Below are 13834 nucleotides of genomic sequence, written 5' to 3' on the forward strand. Positions count from 1 at the left end.
GTGCCACCGCTTGGCTTGTGCCAACCCGGGATTCAATTACTCTCATTGCATTTAGGTTTCCCAATTCAGTGGCAGCAGTTACTGTTATAAGTTCTGAGCTACAGAGAAGAGAGATCATAGAGCTCCTCCAGGATGCTGGGGTTCCCTCACAAATTTATTTCTCACAGTCATGGTGAAAGTTGTATCCTTGGGACCTCCCAGGTTGGGTGAGTAGGTCTTAAATGACAACTCCACTCTACATTTTCATCTCCCTAGGCCTTAGACTCCTTTCCTCAAGAGTAAACCATAGTTACTGTTGAATTGTTTATTTCTCCTTTCAATTTGTCACATTTTGCTTCATGTATTTTGGGTCTCTACTGTTAGGTAGAGACCCAAAATACATTATTTCTTCCTGATAGACGGAAACTTTTATCATTATATAATGTTCTTTGTCTCAAGTAACAATTTTTGTCTTAACATCTGAGATTAGTATAGCCAGTCCAGCTCTCTTTGGGTTACTATTTGCATGGAGTGTCTTTTTCTCTCCATTTACTTTCAATTTTGTCTTTGAATCTAAAGTGAGTCTTTTGTAGACAGCATAGTTGAACCACGATTTTAAAAAAATCAGTTCTGACAATCTCTGTCTTTTAAGTGGAGAATTTAATCCATTTACAGTTAGTGTAATTACACATAAAGACTTATTTCTGCCATTTGCTATTTGCTTTCTATACGTCATGTCTTTTTTTTTCAATTCCTCCATTACCGACTTCTTTTGTGTTAAATAGATATGCTTTAGTGTATTATCAAATACACTAAAACGTTTTGCAAATGTGAGTGTATGTAGGACACAAGAGGAGATCCTTAGAAATGGAATTGCTAGGTCAAATGCAGGGCAGGGCATGCATTTAAAACTCTGATAAGGGGGACTTCCCTGGTGGCACAGTGGTTAAGAATCCATCTGCCAATGCAGGGGACATGGGTTCGAGCCCTGATCTGGGAAGATCTCACATGCCACGGAGCAACTAAGCCCATGTGCCACAGCTACTGAGCCTGAGCTCTAGACCCTGAGAGCCACAACTACTGAGCCAGAGTGCCACAACTACTGAAGCCCATGCAACTAGAGCCTTGCTCTGCAACAAGAGAAGCCACTGCAATGAGAAGCCCGCGCACCGCAACGAAGAGTAGCCCCCACTCGCCACAACAAGAGAAAGCCCATGCACAGCAACGAAGACCCAACGCAGCCAAAAATAAATAAATAAAATTAATTAATAAAAATAAATAAATAAATAAAACTCTGATAAGTTTTACCACATTGGTCTTAAATGCTTCTACCAATTCAACTGGATATTTTCCATAGAGGGCTTTGCATTTTATTGAAAGCATCTGTTGGCTTGTTGGGATTCTCCCTTAAACTCTCACCCTGGAGAGGGGGACCTAATTATTCATTTTTTATATTCCCACATTTTAGTGCACAGGAAGCCAAAAAAGATGTGAAGAAGGAAAAAGGAAACTCTTATCATGTTGTGACAGGAATATTGGAAAATGAGGAACAATGCAGCATCAGGAACTTTTAGTGTAGCCATGCAAACCAGGAGCCCCGTGAGCTGACTTCAAGTATTTAGTCCCAGAATCTTGGGAAGTGGCAGGTTCTCGAAGACACTTTACAAAAAAGGAAACTGAGGCTAGAAGTTAGGAAATTAATGCTCAGAAACTAGTAACTGAACTTTTACTGAGCACCTCCTGTGTGTTGGCATTATTCTTCCCATTGGGGAAGTCCATGATCACATGGTCAGCTCCTGTCCACATGGAGCTTTCCTTTATAAATACTTCTTAAGGGAGTAAATAGTAGCTCATTTATTCCTCATTCCATCTTAATGGCTATTATTCCCCTTTCCCAGATGAGAAAACCCTAGGCTCAGAGAGGTGAAATCACTTGTACAAAGCCACACAGCCAGTAGGTGGTCAGGTCTGGATTTCAACTCAGAGCAAGTACTCCCAATCGCTTTGTTATATACTGCCTCTGAATAATATTATTGTCCAGAGCAGCAGCAATCACCATTTCCGCGTGCTAGGCTCTGTGGTAAGGACTGTCCCCATTCATTTATTCAACCAATGCACACTGAGCAGCTACTTTGTGCCAGGCGCCTCCATTTTAAAGATGGGTTAACAGGCCCAGGGAGCTTCTTCGAGAGATGGGGACGCACCGCACCGTCCTGGTGAAGCCTCCCCAGCTGGGTGTTCCACCTATGTAAGGCATTCAGTTGGCGCTCAGTTAACCCAAGACACTGCCACCGCCTGACACAGACGACCAAATCCGAAACCAACCTCTGCCCCAGCGCCACAGAGCAGCGGTTGGGGCGTGACCACGTAGTGGAGCGTCTGCTGAGACGGCAGTTGGAAGCCCCGCCCCCCACGCGTGCACGTTGCGCGTCCCGTCGGCCCGCTAGGCTCCGGGAGTCCGGGCGCGGTTGGAGGCGTCCTCAAGGAGTGCGCGCGCCTGCGCCGGCGTCGGGCTCGCGCACGCGCACCTGCGCTGGCGTCGGGCTCGCGCACGCGCACGGCGGCGACGGCAGCGGTGGCGGCGGTTCCTGCCGAGGGCTGCGAGGGCGGGCGGCTCCGAAGGAAGCGGCGAAGCTGAGAGGCTCGGCGGCAGCGGCGGCGGTTTGGCGCGCGTGACTCTCGACCCTGCTCGCTCTGCGGCGGGCGTTTTGATCCGTTTCACGGGCGCGGGCGCAGCGGCGGCGGCGGCAGCCCGAGGCCTGCGGCCTAGGCCTCAGCGCGGCGGCGGGCTCGAGTGAGGTGTGGAGCCGGCCTGAGAGCTCTACGCGGCGGCACCATGAGCGTGGAGGCGTACGGGCCCAGCTCGCAGACGCTCACCTTCCTGGACACTGAGGAGGCCGAGCTGCTCGGCGCCGACACCCAGGGCTCCGAGTTCGAGTTTACCGACTTCACTCTCCCCAGCCAGACGCAGACGCCCCCCGGCGGCCCCGGAGGTGGCGGCGCTGGGGCCCCGGTCTGCGCGGGCCCGGGCGCGGCGGCCGGACAGCTCGACGCGCAGGTGAGCGGCACATGGCGACGCCGGAAGCCAGGGCCGGGCCTCGGCGGTCGGGGACCTGCCCCGGTTTCCCCTCCAGCCGGGCCCAGGCTGATCTGCTCGGGTCCCACAGCCCGGCCGGGTGCGGAGTAACCTGGACGGGCATCTCCCGCTCAGGACGTGCCCGGAGTAACCTGCCCCAGTTTCCGCTCTCCAGCCGGACCCGGGTAGATCTCCTTCAAGTTCCGCTCTGGTTGCGTCCGAGTGATCTCAGGACCTAGCTCAGGCCGGGTCTTACGTGATCTGTCCCAAGTCCTCTTCCGGGCCTGTCCGAGGTGAGCGGCCCTAGGTCCGTCTCTGGACAGGTTGGGGGCGACTTGTCCCCGAGTTCTCCTCCAGCTGGGTCAGTGCCCTGCTCAAACCAGCTCCGGGGTGATCTGCTCCGGTTCCCCCTCTGGCTGATGCGACCGCCCTGCCCCACTCCCTTACCTGTGGTCGCAGCCATCGGGGCACCCCCGCCCCCATTCATGCCCACTGTGCGGCGGGTTCAAATTTCACCGGGCCCTGGGATGCTGGCGAGAGGAGGGTCGAGGCTTCCCCAGCAGACACGGAATTTTTGCATCCAATCGAGAACCCCACACTCTCTGGCTTTTAAGATTATTCATGAAGCAGTTTGCGTTTTGTTTTTCCTTCTTGCATTGCCTGTTGCTGAAATCGACCTGTTACGTAACTCCACAGCCCTGCCTTGGAAAAGTTGGTTTTGAGTTTGTTCCTCCAATGGGGCCGTGGTAGTGGGTTTCATGTAAATGGTTCTGCCATGTCAGAAAGTTTTGTTCTTAATAATGTGAACATTTAGCGAAGGCTGCTCAGTTATTTTAAATTTGGGTTTGTGTTATGAGAGTGTGTTAGGCATACACTTCCTGGACCTGGGTCCTTGCCCCGGGGTGGGAGAAGGGGCTGGCAGTGGTCTTGGGCTGGGCTCCCCAGGAATGTAGCCATCTTCCTGTGGATCTCAGATTCCATTCCTGTGCCTGGCACCTCCCTCAGGTTTATTTTCCTGAATTCTCAGCCAGGGAGGAGCTATAGGGTTCACCTTGTCATAGGTGTCTCTTAGCAAGAGGATCCACCGCCAGGGTGCGGGGAGCTAACCCATCCTCAGCCAGAGTGAGCTCAAACCCTGTCCTGGAGGAGGGGGCTTACATTCTAGTTGGATGAGTCATTCCCGTGGGTAGACCACCCACCTGGACTTTCTTTTAGCCCCTAATAGAAGCAGAAAACATTTGACTCATGCTAACCCCAGATTCCTTAAAAATAGAAGCTTGATGGGTGGGGCATCAGGGAGAACAGGTGTGCACCATATGTATGTTTTTTCGGTTTTGTTTACATATGGTGGGGGAAGGTAGGAGAGAGGGGAGAGTTTGCATGGAGAAATGAATGAGCCGCTGGAGGCTCATGATAACGCCTGTAGTTTCATACTCTGTAGACCTGTTTCCACAGCTGTAAAATGGGGATAACAGCTATATTTTTGTTACTTTTAAACATACGTGAAATCTGGACTCATGTATGAATGGATAGACCAGATAGTGCTGTATGTAATTTGTGTCCAGCGTGTCCGGAAGGCTGAGGATAAAGATCTCTTGGTTGAGCAGTGTGCCATGACCCGTGGCAGCTCAGGGTTGTGAGAGGTAATCGTTTTATTGGAAATCCTGTTTAAACTGTAGCCTATAAAACAGCAAGCCTGGAGCAGCTCTGAGTTCTAGTTGGGTTCTTTTTTTTTTTTTTTAAATTAATAAATAAATATATTTACTTATTTATTTTTGGCTGCATTGGGTCTTCGTTGCTGTGTGCGGGCTTTCTCTAGTTGTGGTGAGTGGGGGCTACTCATTGTGTTGGCTTCTCGTATCGGAGCACAGGCTCTAGGCACGTGGGCTCAGTAGTTGTGGCTCACGGGCTCTAGAGCGCAGGCTCAGGAGTTGTGGCTCACGGGCTTAGTTGCTCCGCGGCATGTGGGATCTTCCCGGACCAGGGCTCGAACCCATGTCCCCTGCATTGGCAGGCGGATTCTTAACCACTGCGCCACCAGGGAAGTCCCTGGGCTTCTCTTCTGAGTGCCTTTTGATTTTATCTTATTGGATGAGTGGCTGTGGATTGTCAAGTGCTGGGCAACCACTTTTGTTTCACAGCTTTACCGAGGTAGAATTCACATACCATACACTTCACCCATTCAAAGTGTGCAATTCAGTGACTTCAGTACATTCAGAGTTGTGCAGCCACCACCACAGTCGATTTTAGGACATTTTCATCACCATAAAAAGAAGCCCTGCACCCCTTAGCCTGTCAGTCCTCCCTTCTCTAACCCCAGGCAGCCACTAATCTTTCTATCTCTGGATTTATGTACTCTGGACATTTCATATAAATAGACATATAGTATGTGGTCTTTTGTTCTTTTACTGAGCATGTTTTCAGGGCTCATCTATGTTGTGGCATGTATCTGCTCCATTCCTTATTATGACTGAATGATATTCCACAGCACAGACAGACCACATTTTGTTTATCCACTTACCTGTCGGTGGACATTTGAGTTGTTTTTGTTTTTAGCTGTTATGGAAAATGCTGCTGTGAACGTCTGTGTAGAGGTTTCTGTGTGGACATAAGCCTTCAGTGAAATTGGTGGGTGGTATGGTAACAACTGCCTGTTGCTTTTTCGGGTGCTGCCAGACTGCTTTCCGGTGTGTAGCCACTTTTGATATCAGTCTTGACTGCCAGTTTTGCACAGTTGGTTTTATCTGAAAGTTTGTTGAGGTAACACATGTGTGTCTTGGCCAGGGTGGGAGAATGGCAGGCAGAGGTGACTCCTGCTGAGCTCTGAGTTGGTTCCAATGACACTTGTTTTCTTGTTTATTATTTGAAACTGATATTTATCAAAGCCCTGACAGGTGTCCTTAAGATAAAGGGACAGTTTTCTTTTGGGTATTTGACCCTTTCCTGGCCCCTTCCCCTGCCCCTCAAAGGGCAGGGAAAGGTTATTTTGGAAGTCCTTTGCATAATAGCTGGTATTACAGACCTTCTGGTCTGCCTAGTTGGAATATTTCCCCTTGACTGTTGCTACTATTGTGTTTCCTCCAAACATTGGAATTATGGTGAAAATCTTAAGAGTTGGGAACACTGCCAAACAAAAAAAAGGAAATGAACCATTGATACAGCCAGCAACATGGATGTATCTTCAAATAATTCCAGTGAGTGAAAGATGCACTTAAAAAAGAGTATATACTCTTTGATTCTGTTCATATAAAACTCTAGAAAGTGCTAGGTAACCTACAGTGACAGAAGGCAGATCAGTGGTTGTGGGGAGGAGAGGAAAGGAGAGAGGGATGGCAAAGGCACGAGGAGACTGAGGGTGATGGATGTGTTTGTTACCTTTATTGATGGATTCACCGGTGTTTATGTACATTGATGTGTGTCAATTTATAAAATTATAAAGAACTGCTACCTACTCTTCAAAACCTGCTGCCTTCAGAAGTCAGGGAAGGCTGTTCCAGCATATCCTTGATTGTCCAGGTAAACAGATCATCTTCTGCTTCCTGGCCCTCAGCTTATGGTGAGGAGTGAGTTCCATATAGTTCCGGGGTTCCTAAAAGTGGTGAGTTTAAAATTTGAGTCAGCCCTTTTTTGTTCCGTGAACACTCAGTACAGCTGTGACATAAGTACGCCTTGAGAAAATTGGAGATGAGATGCTGCTAACCTCGCAGGAGCTCTGGCATGTGTTCTACCTGTACTTTCCTCTTATTGGATTTCTGGCGTTTGGTTCCAAACCCCTGAAAGGGAGGGCTTACGTGTCAGTTACTGCTTAATAAGCGAAATAACTCCTAACTCTATTTACCCAATTAGTTTTGTTACCCAGATTCAGCATGATTGGGGGGAAAAGGTAACACTAATACAATACCAATATTAACAGCAGAACAAAGTTCTCTATCAATCTAGCTCCCACAACCAAAAAAGAGAGGGATCTTTCTAATAGCTTTACTGGGCTTCCCTGATGGTGCAGTGGTTTAGAATCCACCTGCCAATGCAGGGGACACGGGTTCGAGCCCTGGTCCGGGATGATCCCACATGCCGCAGAGCAACTAAGCCCGTGTGCCACAACTACTGAGCCTGTGCTCTAGAGCCCGCGAGCCGCAACTACTGAGCCCGCGTGCCTAGAGCCCGTGCTCCGCAACGAGGGAAGCCACTGCAGTGAGAAGCCTGTGCACCGCAATGAAGAGTAACCCCCGGTCGCCGCAGGTAGAGAAAGCCCGTGCAGAGCAATGAAGACCCAGTGCAGCCAAAAAAAAAGTAATAATAAAATAAATAAATGATAGCTTTACTGAGGTATGGTCATATACCAGGGTCCTCTTGTTCGTTTGTTTTTTAATAATTTTTACAATTTCACACACCTTGATCTGGGTCATAGATATAAGCAGGTAAGACATACTTTTTTTTTTTTTTTTTGGCTTTGCCAAGCAGCTTGCAGGATCTTAGTTCCCCGACCAGGGACTGAACCCGGGCCCCTGGCATTGGAAGCACGGAGTCCTAACCACTAGACCGCCAGGCAGTTCCCGAGGCCTCTTGTTTTTAAGTGTTCAATTCAGTGTTTTGTGTTTTTTTTTGTAAATTTACTGGGCTGTGTAGCCATCCCAACAGTCACTCACTGTCCTGAGTTCTCTTTCATGCCACCTTTCCTTTCCTCTTCTATTTTTGCTCCTTCTAATCTTGGTAGTTTCTTGTTAAAGCTCTAAGGTAGGGAGATCGGGTGACCCCGTGCTTCCCATTCCAGGTCACACACTGGGGAGATGTGGTGCCTCGTGTGCTAGGTAGGTTCTGTGCTGGTGTTCAGAGGTAGGAGTTGAGGCCTGGCCACACTGCTCATGTGGTGAGCCTGGGAGCCCTCATGTGTCTGTTCACGTTTTGTTTTGTTCCCTCTGCACAGACTCTCAGGCTGACCTCCTCAGCCTGGTTCTCAATGCCCGTCCTCTCAGTACTTCTGTTTCACTGTCTTGCTGTGCTTGGGGAGGGCTGACTCCCACTGGGAGTCAAAGTGAGTCCTTTGCCAACTGCAGCTGCTTTGTTAGAAATGGCAGGTGCTGCCCAGTCTGCAGTTGACCCTGGGGACAGTGAGGGCCCAGAGGAGGGAAAGGGAAAAAAGCCTTTGTGAGTGGTGGTCCTTGAGTTGTTCAGGAAGTGCACCCTGAACAACTTGGGCACAGGGCTTGGCATGGAGGGAAAAGGGCTGTTGTCCACGACGAGGGGCTCGGGCTGGATCCTGGAGCCTTGTGTTGCTGCTGAGGGGTGCCGTGACCTCCCTTGAGAGGAAGGGCCCTTAGGTGGCAGGGAGACCTGGCAGAGTTTGGCTGAGGCTAGAAGGGGAGCTCAGGCAGAGAGCGCTGGGGTCAGATGTGTGCCCTCAGGTGCGCACATGTGTGAACTACCACAGTACCAGGTGGCCACTCCTCCTCAGGCACATGCTCGTCACTGCGCTGAGCACCCCGTTGTCCCCGAGTCCTCATAACTCCTCTAGAGCAGTCGTGAGTTCTTTTCTGATGGTTTACATCAGGGCCCGGGACCCCCTGGGCTGAGGCAGGGCTCCCCTTGGATGGGAGGTGTGAGTAGGGGGTCAGCAGACCTTTGGAGGTGCTGCCCCGAGAGCTGGGTGAGAGGCCTTGCAGGAGGGAGAGGCCCCACCAGAGCGCTGTGCGCAGGGGCTGGAGGGGCAGATTGTGGGCAGTGGCTCTCAACTGAGGGGCAGTTGTGGTGGTTAGCGTGGTAGGGGTGGTCTTTTGGTGGTATAGGACAGTCCAGCTCACAGAGAAGGGCCAAGATGACCATTGTGTTCAGTGGAACCCAGAGCAGAATGTGGCCTGGGAGGTGCAGAGGGGGCAGTGAGTCGGGCCGGGTCTTTAGTGCTCCCTTTTCCAAGTCTTATGGGGCCCCAGTCTTGGGGGGCTTTGAACTCTTCTTGCCGGAAGAGCTTTCCTTGAGGGCAAAATCCTACTTCCTCTGATAAACAACAGGAATGCCGGGTCCTGGGATCCCATGGCTGGCATAGGGTCCTTGTGCCTTTTTATGTGTGTTGGTCCACTAGCAGCTTGCAAGTTGGACAACTGAGCCGGGTTTCTCAGGATCCCTGTGGACTGTTGCCAGGACGGCTTCTAGACAGTACAGTTGATTTAGGCTGCCTGCTGAGCTGTGAGTAGCCCTTTGTCATGACTGAGGATAGCACCTTCGTATCTACCCTAGCTCCTTGCATAGCTCAGCTGCCAGGGCTGACAGTGAAGCTGGAGGGGTTGCTTGCCTCATCCCGAGGCAGAAGCCATTTGGTACAAGCTGTGCTCATCTTCCATCACTCCTTTCAAGTGCATGGCTCTGCAGAGCTAACACAGATTCCAGGCAGCCACCTTGTCCACCTGTATTGTGTAAAAATGTTTATTAGGAATTCTCTCGTGTATAAGTAGATAAAGCAAATCCTGCCCATCTGTCTTCTTTTTTTTTTTTTTTTTTTTTTTGCGGTACGCGGGCCTCTCACTGTTGTGGCCTCTCCCGTTGCGGAGCACGGGCTGCGGATGCGCAGGCTCAGCGGCCATGGCTCACGGGCCCAGCTGCTCCGCGGCATGTGGGATCTTCCCAGACCGGGGCACGAACCCGTGTCCCCTGCATCGGCAGGCGGACTCTCAACCACTGCGCCACCAGGGAAGCCCCCCATCTGTCTTCTTGATTTGATGGTTGTGAAGATTTTCATTTCTCTCTTTTTTCTTTTTCTTTGCTGAAGTGTTTTAAAGCAAATCCAACTTGTCATTTCACTCTTCTGAGGTTGAGCCATATGAGTTAGTGATACTCAACCATTTAGACTTATGCTATTTAGAATGCATTTCTAAAAACATGAAAAGGGCATCTTTCCTTCATAGCCGTACTGCTGTGGTCAGACAAACAGCACCAACAGTAGTTTTTCAGGATCATCTAATATTGAATACATGGGGCTTCCCTTTCTCCACAGTCAGATTATTTACCTGGTCCGGATCCCTGTGAGGTCTAGTGTTAATGTGATTGATTGTCACGTCTCCAGCCCTGCTCTTCTGGGCAGCCCCTCCCTCTTCTTCTTTTCATGCCACTGAGCCAGGATCCGGTCCAGGTCATTGTCCTGTGAGGTGTCCTGCCTTCTGGACTGAACCTCTCCTCACAGCCTGGCTTCTCCCTGCAGGTGTGGGTGGATTCCATGTCAGTCTGTGAGCTCCTTTGCGAGTGGCTGACCCCAGAGCTGGGCAGGCAGGGGCAGCACAGGGTGAGCTGCAGACACCCCAAACAGGTCGAGGATATTCTTGAGCTTTGAAATGAACGGCAGGGGTGGACTTGGCATTTGGTCAAAACAAGGGTCTACTGAAAAGAGGGAGGCAGGTAGAACTCCTTTAACCCAAAGCTCAGGGACTGCTGTGTTGGGTGGGACCATGTGAAGTTCCCTTCATTGTAGGTCAAAAATGGTCAAATCTCAACAATTTCTTGTGGTTAAAACTAATGGATTAAAGAAGGCTAAGAGATTACATCACAAATAATGTGTAATTGTTAACTGGGTCTTGGATTTAAAAAACTGTAAAGGACATTATTAGAACATTGGGAAAATGTGTCTATGTGTATTAGATATCAGTATTACATCAGCATTATTCCCGAGTGTGATGTTTATATTGTGGTTGTGTGGAGAAAGCCCTTGTCCTGGGACCTATGATTCTGAAATGGATCAGGAACAGAAAAGTATGTGTGTGTGTGAACACATGTGTGCATATGTGTGCGGAGCAAGAGAGGGAGAGAGCAAATGTGGCAAAATGTGAGTGGCTGGTGGATCCAGATGGTGGGTGTGTGGGTCATTCATTCTCTGTAGTTTTGAAACTTTTTCAAAAGCTGAGGGAGAGCGGATCTTCTGTTAGCCTTTTCCTGAGGCAGGGCTCAGAGACCTGGTAGTTCCTCTCTGCCTCAGGTCACCTGAGGGAAAGGCGATTTCCCACTCTCTCTTTTTTATTTAAGTTGTGGAAGAAAAGAATAAATGATGAGTCATTTTACATCTCAACCTTATATTTTGATTGAGAAGATATGTTCATTTAGCTAACACTGTGAGAGCCTCCTGGGGTGTGGGCTCAGTTCTAGGTGCGGGGGTCAGAGCAGGGAGCAGGACCGGCAGAGCTGGCCCCACTGGTGCCCCTCAGATAGGGTCAGGGGAGGCCTCTCTAGGAGGTGCCCTGTGGACTGGGACTGAAGGACCAGGAGCCATCTGTGTAGAAGCCAGGGGGATAGTGAGTGCAAAGGCCCTGGGACATTGGCATAGTCGGGGATTGAGGGACAGGAATGTCTATTTCATGCTGAGTGGTATGACGCTTATGAGGTTTGGGGTAAAAATTTATGGTCTAAAAGTTCTTACCAGCACAGTTAGTGGTAATTTTTGAACTGATGTGCTTTTCCTTTGTGGGAATGAAGTGGCCTCTCTTCCTGCTGTTCTGAGGTGCACTGAGTTCTGCAGTGGGTCGTAAGAAACTCTCTGGGCAGAAAACCTCTGCAAGACCTTGATCAGCTCAGCAGCTCATAGATGGACTTCAATAATGAGTGTCCAGAGCAGGGGTGGAGGGAGAACTGTTTCCTTCGCTTTCTAGACCCAGTGACACGGTGCCTGGGGATGGGCTTGGTGCCAGGGGTGCGGGGAGGACTTTCCCTTCTTGAGCCCAGCAGGACCCAGGAGTCCTGGCTGGAGGTGATGGGTTGATAACCTCAGTCCTGTGCCAGACAAGGACACTCCCCTCCCTTCTTCCATTACGTCGCCTGGCTTGGATTGTGGGCCTTCTCTGTGCCAGGCACTGTTTAGTGCTTTAACTCATTTAATTATAGTTGCTAAGGTCAAATGTATTTTTGAAGTTAATGTTTATCTTAAAACTTTCCAGAAAGTAGAGGGAGAAATTAACAAGCCAGCTATAGAAGTCTGTGTTGTGGTCAGGTCACAGCTGGGCAGGAGTGGGGCTGGGCAGGGGTTGGACAAGTGCATGTGGTGTGTAGGTGTGCGTAAGTACTTGTGAGGAGGGACAAACCCACGCCCCCCAGCCACACAGCTACAGGGCCTACTGGGGAATCTGGACTCCTCTCTCTCTAGTCTCCCTGCCTTCAGTGGGGGGTGAGGGAGAATCCATCTGACCTTGTGTTGTGTCGGTATTGTATTGTCTCTTGAGAGTTCCTAGAGCAGGTCCTAGAACGGACTTAGATTTCCTGCTCCTTATTAAACCCGAAGGGGTATGAGTGATGCAGAGAAAGGGTCGTCACATGGTTGGTCAGGCTCTGTTAAGAGCCTCACACATTCCTGATGTGCCCTCTGCTGGTTCACTCTTCCCTCTGTGAGGGGAGATGAAGTGTGGGATCTGAGGCCTGGATGAAGCAGGAGTGGGTGGAATGAAGGCGCCTGGTGTCACGCATGTGTCCATATTACTCCACATACTAATTTTTATGTTTCAGGAAAGTAAAGATTCACATATCACTAAGGATATTTCTTTACACATAAAAGTTTATACAACCTGATGAGACATTTTAAGAGTTCTTCTAGACTAGGAGTTAGCAAGCATTTTCTTTCTTTTTTTTTAAATTAACCATTTTTTATTTTATTTTAAAAATTATTTATTTATTTATTTATTTTGGCACGGGCTTCTCTAAGGCGTGCCATCTTAGTTGCGGTATATGGGATCTTAGTTCCCTGACCAGGGATCGAACCTGGGCCCCCTGCATTGGGATCGTGGAGTCTTAACCACTGGACCACCAGGGAAGTCCCCCAACCGTGTTTTAAATTGAAGTATAGTTAATTTACAATATTGTGTTAGTTTCAGGTATACAGCAGAATGATTCAGTTATATATATATTCTTTTTCAGATTCTTTTCCATTATAGGTTATTACAAGATATTGAATGTAGCACCCTATACTGTAGGTCCCTGTTGTTTTATCGATTTTATAGTAGCAGGGTGTATATGTCAATTTCAAACTCCTAATTAACATCCCCCCATCAGTCCCTTTGGTAACCATAAGTTTGTTTTCTATAGTTGTGAGTCCATTTCTGTTTTGAAAATAAGTTCATTTGTTTCATTTTTTTTAGATTTCACATGCAAGTGATATTGTGATATTTGTCTTTCTCTGTCTGACTTCACTTAATAAGTGACTTCACTTAATATGATATGTCCATCCATGTTGCTGCAAATGACATTATTTCATTCTTTTTTATGGCTGAGTCATATTCCATTTTATGTATATGTACCACATCTTCTTATACATTCCTCTGTCGATGGACATTTAGGCTCCTTCCATGTCTTGGCTGTTGTAAATAGTGCTGCTGTGAACATTGGGGTGCATGTACATTTCGAATTAGAGTTTTCTTCGGATATATGCCCAGGAGTGGGATTGCTGGGTCATATGGTAGTTCTATTTTTAGTTTCTTGAGGAACCTCCATACTGTTCTCCATAGTGGCTGCACCAATTTACATTCCCACCAACAGCAAAGGAGAGTTCCTTTTTCTCCACGCCCTCTCCAGCATTTATTGTTTGTAGACTTTTTAATCATGGCCATTCTGACTGGTGTGAGGTGATACCTCGTAGTTTTGGCTTGCATTTCTCTAATAATTAGCAAATATTGCGTGTTTTGTCATGTACCTGTTGACCATCTGTATGTCTTCTTTGGAGAAATGTCAGCAAGCATTTCCTTCAAGTGCTAGGTAGTACGTTCTAGGCTTTGTGGGACAAGAAGCAAATACCTACTATTAGGTATTTCATCCAACCAT

The 13834-nt window shown here is 48.6% G+C and overlaps 1 protein-coding gene across 2 annotated transcripts in view; it reads left to right on the plus strand.

The window, feature by feature from the left end:
• Positions 1-2530: 2530 nt before the first annotated feature.
• Positions 2531-13834, plus strand: part of UPF1 (UPF1 RNA helicase and ATPase) — a 36494-nt gene continuing 25190 nt past the window's right edge. The window contains exon 1 of one of the 2 annotated variants that reach the window (XM_019926127.3): positions 2531-3037. In XM_019926127.3, the coding sequence (XP_019781686.1) occupies positions 2816-3037 (222 nt within the window). In that variant the 5' untranslated portion in view covers positions 2531-2815. The remainder of the gene's footprint in view (positions 3038-13834) is intronic. The other variant, XM_019926128.3, reaches the window with a different exon arrangement.

This window comes from Tursiops truncatus, chromosome 3 (genome assembly GCF_011762595.2).
Source record: "Tursiops truncatus isolate mTurTru1 chromosome 3, mTurTru1.mat.Y, whole genome shotgun sequence".
Lineage (NCBI taxonomy): Eukaryota > Metazoa > Chordata > Mammalia > Artiodactyla > Delphinidae > Tursiops > Tursiops truncatus.